The sequence below is a fragment of the Protomyctophum parallelum genome, assembly GCF_964188405.1.
Source record: "Protomyctophum parallelum genome assembly, chromosome: 20".
Lineage (NCBI taxonomy): Eukaryota > Metazoa > Chordata > Actinopteri > Myctophiformes > Myctophidae > Protomyctophum > Protomyctophum parallelum.
In genome coordinates, this window is record NC_139718.1 from 34,921,299 (window position 1) to 34,938,733 (window position 17,435).

The 17,435-nt window shown below is 43.2% G+C and overlaps 2 protein-coding genes across 2 annotated transcripts in view; both read right to left on the reverse strand.

Moving 5' to 3' along the window:
- Positions 1–17,435, reverse strand: part of crybg1a (crystallin beta-gamma domain containing 1a) — a 71,491-nt gene that overhangs the window by 41,979 nt on the left and 12,077 nt on the right. The window lies entirely within an intron of this gene.
- On the reverse strand, positions 8,771–10,522 carry LOC310878055 (geranylgeranyl transferase type-2 subunit alpha-like; the record flags this gene model as incomplete). The annotated part of the gene is made up of 1 exon (XM_083792136.1): positions 8,771–10,522. The coding sequence occupies one exon, from the start codon at positions 10,520–10,522 to the stop codon at positions 8,771–8,773; it is 1,752 nt and encodes a 583-aa protein (XP_083648262.1).

Genomic DNA, 17,435 nt, shown 5'->3' on the forward strand with positions numbered 1-17,435 from the left:
GAGCACACTAATGAATCAGTAATTAAGTCAGTTCAGTACACAGGAGGAACTGCAATGCATTATTTGGTTGCCAAGACTTTGAAGCCAGGCAGCATTGTTGATGACTGATTGGAATCTATAGAGTAGCCTAGATATGGAGAGTAAAGAAAAGAGTGAATGCTAGCCTATGACTCCTGCATATATTAATGTGACATATACATTTTATATATGAATATGTTTACATACTTTTCTTGTTTACTATACGTCCTCAGTATATGTTGGTATACAGAACATGAGATATTTTATATAAACAATAGCTTTCAGTCTGAGAATAATACAAACAATGATAAGGGCGTTAAGGGGTTTGGGTAAACTTTATGAGGAAACGCGCATGGATGGTTTTGATTAGGAACCGTTCCCCTGTTCCCAGAGTTATGCGATGCTTGCAGAACTGAGGAGGAATTGAGGAGTGTCTAGAATACTATCAGATGTTCGATATGTTTACATTGCTTAGTCTACATTCTTCCTTAAAGCGATGGGAACTTGGGAAGAACCACACCTGACCTCTCATAATTCACCCCTGATGTCCTTAACCTTCTGTTTCACTAAAGGGAACCAATCATTCTCTATGCTAGAATGATTATACAAACAAATGTGAATATCAAACAAAGACTGACACTTTGACATTCTGGGCCTTATTAGTGTGTGTGTGTGCGTGCGTGCGTGCGTGCGTGTATGTTTTAACCTAGCACCCCAATCTTGGGTATGTCATTTAAAAAAAACAATAAGAATAATAATCAGCAAAATAAATGTAACTTGCAGACCGGCTGTTTGTGGTACAAAGAAATACAGCCTACGTGACTCCAGTATAGGGCTTAAGTGGTTAAACGGAAAACCGTTCTGCTGTCTACCCTTGAAGTCCAAACGGGGCGTTTATGCCTCCTGCTGCTGCTTGGCAAACAATTATTCTTGCAAAACAAAGACTTGGGCCTTAACAGAGGCTGAGAAGATCAAGGATTCTGAAGCAAGCTCAACAAGAAACAACCTATGCCTGCCTTGTTTAGCCAAGACATATTAAGGCCCATTCTTTGTGCTGCTAGACCCAGTAGACCGTTACTGGGTCACTACCTTTTGAGCAATCCTGTTGTGGATTTAGAATAGATCCTACTAATACCCTTAATGTAATATATTATTTAATTGGGTTGTTAATCATATTTGGAGACATTGGTTAAAGCAGCAATCTGTACGTTTTATATTGTGTCCAAACTAGTAGGCCTCCTAGACTAAACATTTACTACTTAGACAAGAAGGTTTCTCTGCTTGGCCCACGAGAGATGTTGCACTTCTGCAGTTCAAAGCCTACTAAATATTCTAAATATATACTATATTCGTCAACCAGAAGGTGTCAACCAGCAGGTCCCGACACCAGGGGGAAACCACTGAAACCAGACACCTCCAACCACTGCAGATGTTCTATGAAGGGTAGGGAAATGAAACACCTCCAGCTACTGCAGATGTTCTTCTAGTCCAGTGTTTCTGAACGTGGGTGCTGAGACCTAGAGTGCCGTGACGCAAGTCCAGTGGTGCCTAAAAGTACTTTAATGATATTTGGAATTTATCAATATAAATTTCAGTTTAACCACTTAGTTATGTCTAAAGTCTAATGTAGTTTAGGGATAAGGGGTTTACCATGGATGAAAATAGAGCCCCTGGGGCTCCATTTTCGGCCCCGCTAAACCCCTTATCCCTAAACTTCTTTGCCTTTTTTTTTTACTATTTTGCAAAACATTTTTGAATATATATATTTTTGAATATATTTTTATCCCACGATTTTGTAACTTATTTTTCACCCCTGTGTCAATCATCTAATGTGATCCTGGGCTCTACACTAGCCTGGTTAATAAACCAGACTAATATCGCACGGACCGCGGGATATTAGTCTGGGGAGGCTCAGCTTGGATTTCATTTCCAGGGGGGCGGGTTGAAACATTTTCTCTTTGACGCAATTGGTCAGAGCTACTGTCAGTCAAAGGTCTCAAGCATTGAAAGTCACTGTACCAAAGCCTGCCCATATTGCATACCGTGTCCCGATTGGCCGCCACATTTCTCTGGTGTAGGAAATGGGCGTACAATTGAGCCTCTCCAGACCGTAATCCGCCGGCAGGCAAATTCTTTTTTGCCAATGGCTGATTCGGTCTGGTTTATTAACCAGGCTAGCTCTACACACCCTCCACCAACCTAGTCCCCATATATGGGGGACAAGGGGAGAGCAACGGACTTGAACTCATGCTTCCTTCATGCCCGAGTGTCCAAGTTGCTTGGAAGGAACACGAATAGTTAAAATGGCCAGTCTACAAGCTCACAACGTGTCAATGTAGATTGGCTAGTTGAACTATTCAAAAATGTTTTTTCAAAATAGTTTAGGGATATGGGGTTTAGCAGTGACGAAAATGGAGCCCCAAGTCTCTCCACCAAAAATAGCAGTTCTACAACGAGTCACAATGCGTCACGCACGTTGTGAGCTTGTAGATCTGCTGAAATTAAAGATGAAATGGTTTATGTGGTTAAATTCCAAGTATAAATGTTATTTTCAATCTGCCCTAATGGAAACGGATATTATTTCTATATCATTTTCCTTGTGGAATTTACAATTTTACATATTTGACATAAATGTAAGGTGCTGTAAAGTAAAATGTAATTCAGGGGTGCCGTAGATGAAAAGATTATTTACAGGGGTGCCCTCCCTGGGACAAAATACTTTGAGCACCACTGTTTTAGTGAAGTTGTAGAAGTATCTTAGTAATACTCTACCATACAGACTGGTTCAAATTGTGTTTTTTTTATTCATTAAAATAAGTTCCAGATTGCAGCACCTTGAAAGTTCAATAAATAGTTCAAACTGTGTTTTGAAAGATGACGAAACAAACCGAGCCCTATGGGACAGGAAGGATGCCAGGTGCTTTGTGATGGGGGAAATCAAGTAACCGGATGCATCGTGCCTTAGGAAAATATCTGACCCGAACCTTTGACCTGGTCTAAAGGCAGTATGCAGATTTACCTGCTGTGGTTACTGGTTTCACCTATATGTCGTTTTGTAGCTTTCCATGTTGCATGAAGTGGTCTTTGAAACAGCACCTTAAGAACACTGTAAGTGACCTGACGAAGATGTAACTGAAACATTGAAATGTTGTCACTTTATACTTGTTATTAAACTAAGGGCCTAAATTGTCTGAGCTGCTCCAGTGCCTCCTTGTTGCATGTTACCTGTCCTGCTTCTGAGATGCACCAGACTGGCCTGCCATAGGCTAGAGGCGCGGTTGGAACTCCCTTCTACTGTAAGTAAGCCTTGCAGAGCCATGAGGCCCATAGGGGCTTTTCTGTAGCATGAGGCGGCTTGATGTACAAGTACACCCTCTGGACATGATGTACAAGTACACCCTTTGGACATGACGCTAGTATGTAGCAGGGACATAGTCCAATCCAACCCTTGGCGCTGAGTGCCATGCAGGGATGCACTGGGTCCCATTTTTCAGAGTCGGCCGGGGATCGAACCCCGTCCCAGACCTCCCAGTCCCGGACCACAAGGCCACTGAGCTGGCTAAGGACACTGTACCTGACTGGGCCGTGGCTCAGTGGTCCAGGCACCTTGGCTGGCAATCCAGTCTGGCAGTGTGCCACGGGTTCGACTCCCGATCCCTACGGACTGTACTGCATGTCACTCCCCCATCTCTCTCCCCATTTCCTGTCAGCCTACTGTCTGTCCCTCTATAAAATAAAGGCGGAAGCAATAGTGGTCCCCAGGTTGATTCTAAGTCAGGGTGGTGGTGTCGGTCCCTGGTTCACAATCAGTTGAAAACCCCTGACCTATAATAATAATAATATACCGAATCACATACAGTATGTGAAATGTGTCATCTGGATTTGACCTATCCAGTGAGCAGCCATGGTTGTAGAGCTCGGGAGCAGTTGTGAGTAGAGTAAGGGGCGATTCACACTATGGTCCCGGATGCGCACTCTGGGACCACTTCGCAGATGTTGTGGTAGTGTGAATGATGCGTACCGTTCCCGGGAGCGGGTCTCTGGACCGTTGAAGTGTATTCAGATACTGTATGGATCGTTCCAATGTGAATGCATGCGTACCTACAAATGGAAGTGGACTGTTATTTTTTTAAAGAATGTGACATAATCTCTAGTCGACAAGCCAAGCGTCAACAAAAAAAAAACACAGACGCTGCACGACGATTAACACCAGCACATTTCTCAACGCAAAACAAAATTATAATAATGCTAAGGTAGAATCCATAGCAAACCAATATAAAACACGACACTGGAGCACAGAACTGACTGACACAGTGAATAGCAGGCAGGCTGACAGTGAAGCAGTATAACGGCAAAGAGCCAAAGAGGCAATGCAATGTGTGTCTGGATTTATTTGAGACAATGTCGCAGAGTTGATGGTCAGTGTCGGGGCGCGCCAGCCATCAAGCACACCGCAATCTGGAGGATCAAAGTGTGTTATGCAAGTGTATCCGGGTGCGCTGTTGAATCTCGGGCAATGTGAATCATGGTCATCGAGGACCAGGCAAACGTATTCGGAAACGGTTCCAATGAAACGGATTCAGTCCGTCTCAGTGTGAATTGCCTATTAGTGTCCTGCTCAGGAATAATCTGACACAATGCTGACGCCTAGAATCGAACATGGGACCCAGACGGGCTCTCTAACTATAGTCTGACCCGAGAACAATGAATATTCGAAGCTTTGTTTGATGGCACGAAATTCGAACAAATTTAAATATTTCTTTCGTTTAAAAAAATATATCTAAATAGCTGATCTACAAGCCCACAATGCATTGCAGCATGATATGTTGAGAGCTTGTAGATCTGCTACCTTGCAAAGCCATGTGCTTGAGCTCCACGATTCATGAATCACTGTACTCATTTTTAATCCCCCCTCCCCCCCCTGGCCCCGTCACCGAAGCTTCGAATTTGACTCGTTTTTAGGTCAGCCCTATCTCTAACCATTCAGCTATGGGCGCCCATGAATGACGCTAATGTTCTAAACATCATGTATAACATACGGTATCTGTATATTATGTACCTTTGTTTTATCTAATCTGTTTCTATCTCTTTCCCCTCTGCTCTCACTCTACCTCTATGAATGGTAAATGGTGCATTTATATAGCGTTTTTATCCAAAGTGCTTGACATAGATTGTGCATTACATTCACCCATTCACAAACACATTCATACACCGATGGTGGAGGAAACCATGCAAGGCAGCAACCTGAACATCGGGGGCAATTAGGGGTTCAGAGACTCGCTCAAGGACACTTCGACACTAACTCTGGGGGAGCCCGGTATCGAACTGGGAACCTCACGTTTGCCATCCAGCCACTCTACCGGCCACTCTACCCCTGAGCCATTGCCGCTCTCTCAACAAAAAAAGGATTTCACAAACATAAACCTGTGATGTGACAAATAAAGCTGATTCAGAGGAACTAAACCAGCTGTGACTTGCCTTTTTTGTTTCACCATTACGCCACAGACAAAATATCTGTCGTTCACAGTACATGACGACATGACGTGTGCTTTTACTTGGGAATATTTACTGTTTGCCTGTCTCTGATACTGCATAGCAACTGAATGACTGGTAAAGTATACACAGGTATATGTATTGTTTCACTTGAGGGTTTCTATAGGTATCCATAGTAAGGTGTGATGTATGAGATTGTTTCTGGATTGCTTTCTTTATCAAGTAATAACTCAGTTGACTGACGCCATAATAATGACAGACGGCAGCAGTCAGTGCCTGTTTGAAATGGATTGACTTGTGAGAACAATGTCAGTGTGTTATTATTTAGATAGTATTTAGCAATATTTAGCAATATACTATTTGTAAAATAGTTGACATTCTGACCAGCTTAGCCTACAAGAAAGTCTGCAACAGCAACAGCCCACCCAAATTGATTCTTGAACCCAGATGCTCTCGTGAATGTTCTGTTCCGTTCTGTTCTGTTCTGTTCTGTTCTGACGACACAAAGCGGGATAACACACGAATACATTCACACCGAATATTCATAATATTACTGCAAGACTTCAATGTGTTACACCACAAATACATACAGTGTACCAAATATCGAAATTCAATAATTATAATCTCATTATTGTTCTGAATGAACATATTTGGATTACTTAGGAGTAGGCTAGCTCTGGTCCATAACCTTCATAACGAGTCGGCACGTATAAACGGTACTTTTTGGCCAGAAAGGGATTTTTTTTCACCGGAGGAAAAATATTCTCTATGAGGCAGTTCTCTGGGCAATATCGGTAAAGGGCTCATTGGAGTAACTAAAAGTATTTTTTTTCCGGTGGAAACAAAATCCCCATTTGGCCAAAAAGTACCGTTTATACGTGTGGTGGGGGGCTCAGAGTGTGTCCACTAAGGAAAGTAGGCTTTCTAATGACACAACCCGCCTTTGTTTTGGTGAGTAGCAAAAACATTATTTTTATTTACGCTAAAGAGGAGAGGCTGGTCAGAATCGAAGCAGTAGAAGGTTATGGACCAGAGCTAGGAGTAGGCTAATAATGCAATTCAGCATTTGTACTGCACCTCGATGCTGTGTTCGCTATGAATTGTAAGGTTCTTGGTTCAATCCAGAACCCTTAGCTCATGTCTTAGTTATACCCAAGACGTGCGGTAAGTACTGGAAGCTGATGGTAACATATGGAGATGAGAGGTTTCTGCCTGACAGCAACACTGCCAATGGAGGGTATGCGCGTGACATCATCGTACCTGGAAGTTATGCGGGAAGTCGGGAACGCCCACTGAGTGGCAAAAAACTACTTTCTGGCCTTGACAGCCCATTCATCCAAACAAAAGTCCTGTCTGATTGCATTAAACAATGTTAAACTCACCAACATTGCAGCTGTATGAAAAGCTTGACTTATCCTATCTCTATCTGCAAAGTTTTTGTTTCATAAAAATCCACCATAGAAACGTTATGAGCTACTTTCTGTCAAGACATTCACTGCATTTGATTATTTTTCTAAGTGTCAGAGTTTGGAAGTGCTCGTTTTCAATAACACAACATTTTGCTGCCTCCTGCATTATGTGACATTTAGAAACAGGTGGCACGCAGGACGGTTGAGTGATTTCCAGCGAGCTCTTCATAACTCCAACACTGCATGCTGCTCAATGTTTTGCCACTCAGTCTAGATGAGAGGGGCGTGTCCTGATGGGAAAAGCATGCATGTGCATACTCTCTATTGATATGAATTAATCTGCTGACACTATCGAGTCGGCACAACTGAGAAAAATGAACAGGCACATCATGGGCGTAAACAACTCATCTATCTGTAACCGGCAACACACTGTACTTGAACTTAATCAACCTCAAATATCCAGCCAAACTAAAGAGTTGCCTCAGCCAAGTTAAAGTCAGGCCTGCACCAGTCCAAGTCATCGGCACAGACAAATTGCTTGCTGCACACAGCTCCAAACAGGCAAACAAAGCAAATAAGCTTATCCAGGGAGCCAATTCACCCTGTGCTGTGGACCCGTGGAGCTACTGAATTGAGTACACTGAAACAAGGGATGGATGCAAGTCAACAACTGACTCACCCACTGTTAGGACGTATGAGGGCTACTATGACTCATGGGTGGCTGTTGATGAGAGATAGCCTGTTCCTGAGGCAGACTCCACAAACACTTCAGAAGGGCAGTGCTTTTACACCTAATGTACACACTCGCCAAAGATGTCCTCTAAGCTGTTTTCCTCTTGGAAACAATTATACTCAAAATAATCAAAAATCTCACGCCTTTGAAGTGAGGGGCACTCTTGTCATCATACGTCATCCTACATCATCTCATTCTGGCCAATCACAATTTGCGTTCTCACTTTTGCCTTCACCGTTTGTGTTTACACAAACACTACAAACTAGTCATAGGAAACGGTAGCAAAACAATGTTTGTGTTTACACAAATCCTCAAAGCTGGACATAGGAGGGGCTAGCGCCCCTAAAAAGGGGGTTACATTCCGACTTAAATGTCCTCGATCTCAACTGCAAAACTGTTGTTTTGTATGCGCAATGATTAAATGCAATAAAAAAAATCACACCCGTGTGAAGTGAGGGCCGCTAATACTGTATATTAAAGTGCAAACACAAAAATTAAACGCAATTAACAATAAAGAGACAATATGACATAAATGATGCATTATGACGAAAACTTCTGCTTGATTGTCAATGCGTTTACAAAACCAACATTGAACTAAAGACAAACATTAAACCTGTGTATAGGAGGGGCTGGCGCCCCTCAAAAATAACACAAATAATGTGAATAGAACAAAGAAAGAACACATTTATACAGTCAGTGTTTATACATGTCTGCAGGAGCCCTGTATATACATTTGTGTAATCTTTATCTTTTTGTTTTTATTGTTTGTATCCTGTATGCCAGTGTGCCAAAGGCAAATTTCCATTTTGTGTTAAATTGAATGGACAATAAAGCTTTAATTATCTTTATCTTATAAAGGGGGCTGTCTCTGTGTCGTGTTGTTTGTGTTTGTGCTATGCACCCCATCTGTATCATAAAGATATATGACCACGTAAATATGCAAGCCCATGTAGCATGACTTGCTCGAAAAACACAGACACAATACAATATGCATGCACAGTTGCACACACATTCATGTTAGGACTATATATATCAGCAGATATCAGCAAACAGATTCATGCTAATGGTAGTGCTCCTCCACCCCCCCCCCCCCCCCCCCCCCCCGCCTGGCGTCCAATCAGAGCATGAGGTCAGTGACCGAGGGCAGCAGCTCAGCCAGCTCCGATTGGATGTTGGCCGTCTGAGTGACGGGGTTGCCGCGGAGGTCGAGGCGTGTCAGCTTGGGGCAGGAAGCCAGAGGCCGCAGCGCAGCGAGCTTGGATATGTTGTTGTTTCGTAGGAGAACTTCCTCCAGTCTGGGTAGGTTATACAACCCATCAAGCTCCTCTATGGCGTTATCATCAGCCTCCAACACCTCCAGGCACCGCAGCATGGCAAACTGTGGTGGCAGCCTCTGGAGCCGATTGGACGACAGATTGATATGGGTGACCAATAGCAGCTGGTCTAGGTGGCACAAGGTGGTCAGGTTCTTGCCGGGGATGCTGAAGACGCGCACTTCGGCGTACTCCATTTTGAGAATGGTGTTTTCGATCGTGAACTTGCTGCACAGGTCGTTGTAGTAGGCCGAGCGCATGGAATCCACTTCTTTGAGCGTTCGCAAATGAGCCAGAGTCTCCTTCTCATAGCCCAGCGGGTCCAGCGCCCTCATCAGGAGGATGATCGTTAGCAAGCACCATTTATTCAGAGGTTCCAACTCCTGGAGTTGATTGCAAGACTGCAGCTCAGTCTGCAAGACAGAGGTCTTTTCTGCCGACAGTTCGCCGCTGAAAAGTTCCCGCTCCGTCGCGGAATCCCGACACCAGCTCTCAGTTCGACCCGTGTACAGAGTGCAGTCTCGATGTGTATGTTCCTCGGTCCAGTGTACAGTTAGGTTGTGTTCGTTAGCGATGTCGCCGATGGTCCCCTGCGGCAGGTCACAGATCCAGACGGGGCTGTGCTTGAAGCGAGGATGGACACTCCTCCACTCCACTCTCTGGGGCTGGCCGTCAAGCACCAGCATCAGACCCACCGAGTGCGGATCGCCGGGCCTGGAGAGGGCCACAGCCACGCTCTCCTCCTTGCGGCTGACGTACACGCAGCTTATCGCCTCGCCGAGCTCCGCTCTGCCCAGCAGCCACCGATAGTAGAACCAGGCGCTCTGGTCGTCGGGGTCGGTGAAGCAGGCATTGCGCACAAGCTCGTATTCTTTGAGCAGCTGCTCCTCGCAGACGCGGTGCGAGTGGGTTTCCCGGGAGGGTGGTGGTGGTGGTGAGGCGTCGGTTGGCCGGAGGCGGGGCTCGGGGGGAGACTCCGGCTGGAGCAGGGGCAGCAGGGTGCTGCGGTAGTGCCAGCTGGAGTAGTTGGAGATGTTGGAGTGTATGAGGCGATCGGTGAACTGCAGCTCCTGGTCCACAGGCACGCCGGACATCTTGACCGCCATCCGCCGATAGTCCCAGCAGTGAAAGTTGCGGTCGTCCAGTTTGAGGCACTCGTCGCACAGGCTCAGCTCCCTGGGCCAGTCGGGCCGAGGCAGGCGGGTTGCCACCCAGCCCCGGTGGTGCCAGCTGCCATACGACTTGGGGCTCACCTTCAGACAGGATTCCACGAAGGACAGCTCGGCCTCGTACATCCTCTGCACGTGGTCCCCCTCCCTGACAGCCTCCAGGTGCATTAGGATCTCTCTCCTGTAGTTCCAGAGGGTGGTGAAGTCGGGATTGGACAACAGCAGCTGTTCCGTCAGCTGAAGAGCCTCGTCGTCAAGTACGCCGTCCTTCCTCTTAGAAAAACAGGCATCTCTCGCCGCCACGTAGAGCTTTAATTTCCTCTCCCGTTTCTGCTTCTCCTTCTCCTCTTTCTGAGCAGTAGATTTTACTTTCACTCGACCATGCATCTTTTGGCATGGAACCGGGACACCTGACAGACGCCGCAAACTACGAGGCTCTTCACAGTGGATTTGGGCCGCAGCCTTTACAAAATATTGAGTCATACATCACGGATATGTCATAGATGACTGACATCACAGGCACTTGATGTCACCGGCTGGCCACATGAAGTCCGAGATCCACAGTGGAGCCAAGCCGTTTCTTTGCCGACCCTGACATCCACATGAATCTCAGATTCTTATTCGGTGAGCGACACAGTCATGCAATGAAGTAGAGTGCAACTGTGCACATGGACACAGCACACAGAAGCAAGCAACAGAGTGCAACATATACAGAATGTATGAAACCTGCAAAAGTGCTGACGCGGAGGAACACTCAAAAATTAAGGGGAGCCAAAGCAGACAGGCTCTGTACCATTTTGATTTGAGTAAAAGTACAAAAGTATTGGTACTATCAAAATGTACTTAAAGTACAGTACTCGTTATTCAGAATGTCCCATTTCACTAATTTTCAAAAATGTATTTTTGAAAATAGCAGATCTACAGTACAAGCTCACAATGCGTCGCATCGCAACACATTTGTTTGTAGATTGGAAATTTTCAAATTGGCCGAAATGTATATAGGGCTGAAGTGGTTAATGTAGGGAATGTTTTGTAATAATAATCAAAATCTAGTAGTAAGTAACTAAAGTTTTCAAATAATTCTAGTGGAGTACAAGTACAATATTTGCCTCTGAGATGTAGTGTAGTTGAAGTAAAAGTACTGGAAATTGGAAATACTCCAGTAAAGTTTAAAAAAAAATCACACCTGTGTGAACTGAGCGCTGCAACAACACCGCTGGCTAGCTGCAGTTATAGTTACTAGTCCTTACCCGTTCTGAATATATGAACAGCAAATGATGTTCAGTGTGGGTAATGGGTTGTAATAGATCACATTACTGATAGGGGGGAACGGGGAATTGTTTACAGATGGTCTTGGGAAGTTAGGTTGGGCACAAAAGTAGGCTAATTAGTAGGCTACTGTAGTTTCTTTTGCAAGAAAATGCTGCAGTACAATCATAAGTATACCATTGATAGCTTGGTATTGTGGCTGCTTTGGAGAGGTTATCCTTTAAGATGAATAATCAGTTGGATAAATATGATTTGAAGTGGAACGTGTTCCTCAGTCATGTTGCAGGTCCATTGGTGTGATCCATGGTCAGGCAATGCCCTATGATATGAATTCCTGTTCTGTTCTTTAGCTACATAGAAATGTCTATTTGTATGTCTCTAAATGTTTGTATGTCTTTAAATGTTTTGATGAATTGAACAATGTGGACCCTGTTGTAAACAAGTGTAATGCTTAATTGGGTCGTCCACTCACAGTTGACAGTCTTTGTATTGAGTTTGTGCTTAAAATGTACTGTAAATTCTACAAACTGTTAATAAATATTTCAATCAATCAATCAATCCCTTTTGCTTGTTTATTGTATTAATATACATAGTCCTTACCCGTTGTATGGACTATTGCCCCCCATAAATATATTGAATTGCTCTTCATTATAATATATTTGTGTCTTTTTTGTGTGAATAAAAACAGCACTATAACATGAAAATATTTGTATAAATGCATGGTAGGGAAAAACAGTACATCATAGTCATACATAGAACTGAAAGTCTCAAACAGTCATTGTCATGTTAGTAGTGTAGTAATTGCATTTATGTATGTATATACCTGTTGCGTTAGTGGTGGACTGGTTGTTGTTGGCAGGGGCAGCAGCGCGAGTGAGACGCTTACGCTTTGTATCGCAGCTCCCAGAAAGTGAAAGTGATGGTCGTTTTCTTCGTGGCATGTTGTTTGTTCATTTGTTGTATGTAGTAATTGTGTCGATGCGTAGGCTACTGTTACTAAGGTGGAGTGTTCGTTGGTCCGAGTGTTTTCTTCGTGTGGGTCTGATGCATAGGTCTGATGCTTGCCTGGGGGCGGTGTGAACTGTGAAAAAGGGGAAGTGCCTTGGAGAATGCAAGGGGAATGTTGATGATGATGATGATGATACTGCTCAGTGTGAATGGCTCTTTAGGCTGCTCAACAGTGTGTGACCTGAATGCGACCCCAATCAGCTGCAGGGGCCAATGGGTCAAACAGACAAACAGACATAGGCACCGCTCAAAAATACCTCAAATTGTACTTAGGTACACTTGAGTAAATGGACTTACAGTAGTTACTTTCCACCACTGCTGTTATTTATGAAGGCCATGTACCGGGCATTCTGGGAGTGCCTGGAAAAATGCCTGGGAGACCCCGGTGCTTGCCAGATGTGGGGTGGGTCCGTGTGCACCAGTAGGCTGCGACTCCTCCAGCCCCTCTTGGATTCATTATGTGGAAATGCAGCTTTTGGCCTGTAACTAAATGTCTGTAGGGCTGCCAACCGTCTGTTGAAATAAGGCATTGTCCCTTACTTGGAAACTAAGAAGACGATGTCCCTGATAAGGGAACACGCTTTGTTCCTTATTTTTCCTTATTCCTTATTTATGTCAGGGGGGCGGGGGCATTCGAGCATGGGGCTAAATAGGTATTTTTTTACAAATTATTATGGCGATTTATTTTTTTATAATTTACTATAGTCCTAATAAACCCCAAGAAATTACATCTGGCCACAAAAGATCACAGGATCTATTGAATGTGACAAACTGACATATTGAGCCTATAACACAGTATAAGCCTTCCCCCAGTAGGCTACCTTCACATTCAGTAGATCCTGTGATCTTCTGTGGCCAGATGTAATTTCCTGGGGTTTATTAGGACTATAGTAAATAATAAATAAATAAATCACCATCAGATTTGGTAAAAAAATACATATTTAGCCCCATGCTCGAATGCCCCCGCCCCCCTGTCAAAAAGAGCTAAAATCCCTAAAACGAAAGAAAGCAGCAAATGAAAGAAAATGAACACTCACCTTTTAGTTTCTCTAATAACAACCTAAAACATGAACCTTGGTTGAAAAAACTAAAGTTGTCCTTTAAGAATGCAACAAAACAAAGTAATCAATAGAAAAAAGTCATTTTGGCAGTGACAATGAACAAAAACAAAGAAAACCGCCCCATACACATAAATCAGCTGTAATTTAACTCGGAGTGTACAAAATAAATTATGTTACATTTGTACAGCACACGCTCAGAATTTAATTATATTCATTCACTAAATGGATAAACTGGGTCACAGTAAGACCATTTCAAAAGACACACTTGTATAACCAGTTGGCTCCAACCTGAAAATAATAATAATGCAAGGTGGAAATAACTGAACGCAACAATAAATCACCCTGGAACAACAAGACAGTTACTACCGTGTGTACAGTACATGGTTACACAACGACAGGGAATAAACCTGACATGTTGATTTTGGAAGGAGAGGAGGAAAAGAAATGTTTGACTGTTGAGCAGCGCTCTCTCTCTTTCTCCTTTCATGCTCACGGAAAAAGAAACAACGAATATTCCCCTCATTTAGAATGAATGCAATACAGGGGTCCTTTTTACAGAACAAATACAAGCCTGGGTCAATAATGGGGCTTCATGGGGATCTCAGACTTCATGTGACCAGTCTATGACATATCTATGAGCTCTTATCTCCATAACCTAACTTTTTGTGGGTTTTTTTTAGGGGCGTTAGACCCTCCTATGTCCAGCTATGAGGGTCTGTGTAAACACAAACATTGAGGACAAAAGTGTGTAAACATAAACATTGAAGACAAAAGTGTGTAAACACAAACATTGAAGACATAAGTGAGGACATGCATTGTGATTGGCCAGAATGAGATGATGTATGATGACGTATGATGATAAGAGCCCTCACTTCACACAGGTGTGCTTTTTGAGGGGTGCTAGCCCCTCCTATAGACGAATTTCCTGTAGGAGGAGCCGACATAGCTGCGGGGTAAAACCTCTTCTACTACAGAGAAACTGTAGAGTGACTCATGTTAGTCTGCCTCAAACGTTACTCTTTTACCTGCTTTTCACTAACACTATAACATTACAAAGATGCCCAGAACATCGGGATGAACCTGTGTAGTTTATGGCTGCTCAAACAGTAGTGGCAACATTCAAAAAACAAAACAAACGGAATGTCAAAATATCCACCGCGGTGGCTGTGAGCAGAGCCATAGAGTAATGGTTGAGACAAAGCAGTGAAAGGTCCCGAAATATACATAACGTCAGTCTTAACCAAATAGCCAATCTTTCTGTTTTATGAACACAAGGTTGTGTCACAGCCCTGGCCACAGTCTGTGCCACACCCACTCATCCACTGCCCTGATGACTACCTGGACCCACCTGTGTGTCTCACCCCACCTGCTCCCTAATGAACCTAGTCTATATATAGCCCTTGATGCTCTCATGTGATTGTTGGTTTATCAGTTTGCTTTGCCTTGTGTATTAGTTTATTCTTGCCTTGTAATGGTGTACCTGATTTCTACTTTTGCCAAGTAAAGACTTTAAGTTTATTCCTTGTGTCCGTGAGTTCTGCATTTTGGATCTTTACCTGGAATAGAAGCCTGACAGGTTGCTGTACTTTATACCTCATACTTTAAAATGCTTAGGGGTCTGGCAGGGGTTCAGAGTCTTGTTCAAGGACACTTCGACAATCGACACCAACTCTGGGGGAGCCTGGGACCGAACTTCCCATACCGGCCACTCTACTGGCCATTCTACCCCTGACCCACTGTCACCTACATGACACCTACACCATACAATTTAGATATGGGCTTCATAAAAACTGTTACCAAACACTTTTGAGTGGAGTGGAGTGAGGCAATAATGATGACTCACTGTGGCAGCTTTCTTCACCAGGGAAAATTATGAATCAGTTCCATAGTTTACACAATTTAGCCAATTACTGTATATAATAGAACCACAGTACTTCTTGCCAGAGAAGGTAGTTCATGCTAGCATAACATTTTGCCAGTATGTTTAGTTTATTTGACGTGGACATCACAATCTAGGAAAACATTTTCCAACACCTGTAGCCACAGGAGGCTAAAATTATAACTATAATCTAAAAGACAACCAAATACAGGGATTTAAACATCACTGACACTTGAACAGGCTCTTGCCAATGCAATTAGGTGTGTTGGCACCATCAATCATGCATGCATGTGGATAATACAGTCTGTATATGTGGGTCTTTGTTCGCATACTTATATATGTGTGTCAGTGTATGTGTGTGCATTTCAGGTCCAAAGCTAGGTCATGTTTACATTAGTCCCCTGCCAGTGTTTGCTGCTTTCTCACCTTGGCTTCCATGGCTGTGTTGGAGAGCCTCAGCAAGGAGTTAACAACATTTGAATTTAACCCTTCATGGTGTCCCTGTTCTGGGCATGTGGTGAAAACATTCAAACATTTTCCAAAACACTTACGAATGTCAATATTAGCAAAAAAAATAGCCGGTCTAGATCCGATACTTCCCATAATTGTCATAAAGTAGCCTATATCTCGTCTCTGACTCTCTGTTGGGTGGAAACCTCATATGTCCAAAACTGTTACTTTTCAAAAACAGCAAAAGTTAAAAGTAAAAGTAGCAACAAGTTATCCAATGTTTTCCTGCAGGACAATCATTTAGGATGGACGTTTGTGTTTTGTGCACAATAGGAGCATGCAGTTGCATGAATTGGACAGTTATTTAGTCAAACAAACTCAGCAGGCTACGCAGCAGGCAAGTTACAGCTTAAGTAAATGAACGAATGACAAAACCAAACATTGGGGATTCTCAATGAATAGCAGGAGCACACACCAGCATGCCTGCGTGCACACGCTCAGTCATACGCACACACAAACAGAGGAGGGGCAGACGACACACATGGCCATGTTTGTGTTTTAATTGGAATGCAAACATATCAAGATCAAGTGATCGTACCGGTACAATCAGCCAAAGTTATAGTTATAGTTATAGCACAGTCTTGTGGAACATGCCACACTAACATTTACATGTATTTGAATGAGTGACAGATAAACCCTCTTGATCTTGATGTGGTCCAAACACAACAAAAAGGGCACACCTTCCCTAATTGTCAAGTCAGAACTCCAAGTGGTGTGTTGTTCATTGTGGTTTGTTTATTGGCCAAAAACATACAGTAATAAATATGATATCAGTAAACCAACCACAACCACACTGGAATGGGAGTCATTTGGACAGCTGTTGATAAGAATCCATTGTACGTTGGATAAATCGTGTTACACAGTAGTCACACAACTGATTCCAAATCACCACATCATTATTATTACAATAGAGATTTCGCAATGGTTGGATTAACAGCAATTGTAAACACGTGAAACCAGTATTTTATTTGGAAAGCACTGTACAACCACGTTCATTTTCCTCATAGACGTTTCAAAAAGTATGTATTTAAGACCTTTTAAGCCTCGTACAAAGCCAACTCGAGTTGTGACAAATCATAACAAACAAAAACAATTGGGCCGAACAAAGAATTAGAAAGAGGAACAAAACGGCAGGTTACAAAACTTTTTTTGTTGTTTTTCTTCTTTGTGATTATTTGTTTGGTCCAAAATATTGTGTTTATTGTCATGATTTGTCACAACTCGAGTTGGCTTTGTCCGCGGCGTAACCGTCTTTAAATAAATACTTTTTGAAATGTCTATGGGAAAAATGCATTGGCAATCATTTCCTGGGCCTGGCGTCGTCATGAAAGAGGGCAGGACTGTGACGCTCTAGCCTGATCAGAGCCAACTGACTTCCAAATAAACGATAATGAGATATTTAACTAGTATAAAACTTCACAGTGGAGGTACTTTTTTGTACAACTAACAGCGTCTTATTATTCGACTAAACTAAAAAGTAATTCATTAGAGTAATTGCTGAGAAAACATTCAACAGTCACTCACAGCCCAACCTACCTCAGATAAACCCTGTAATTAAAGCTATATCTGAGAG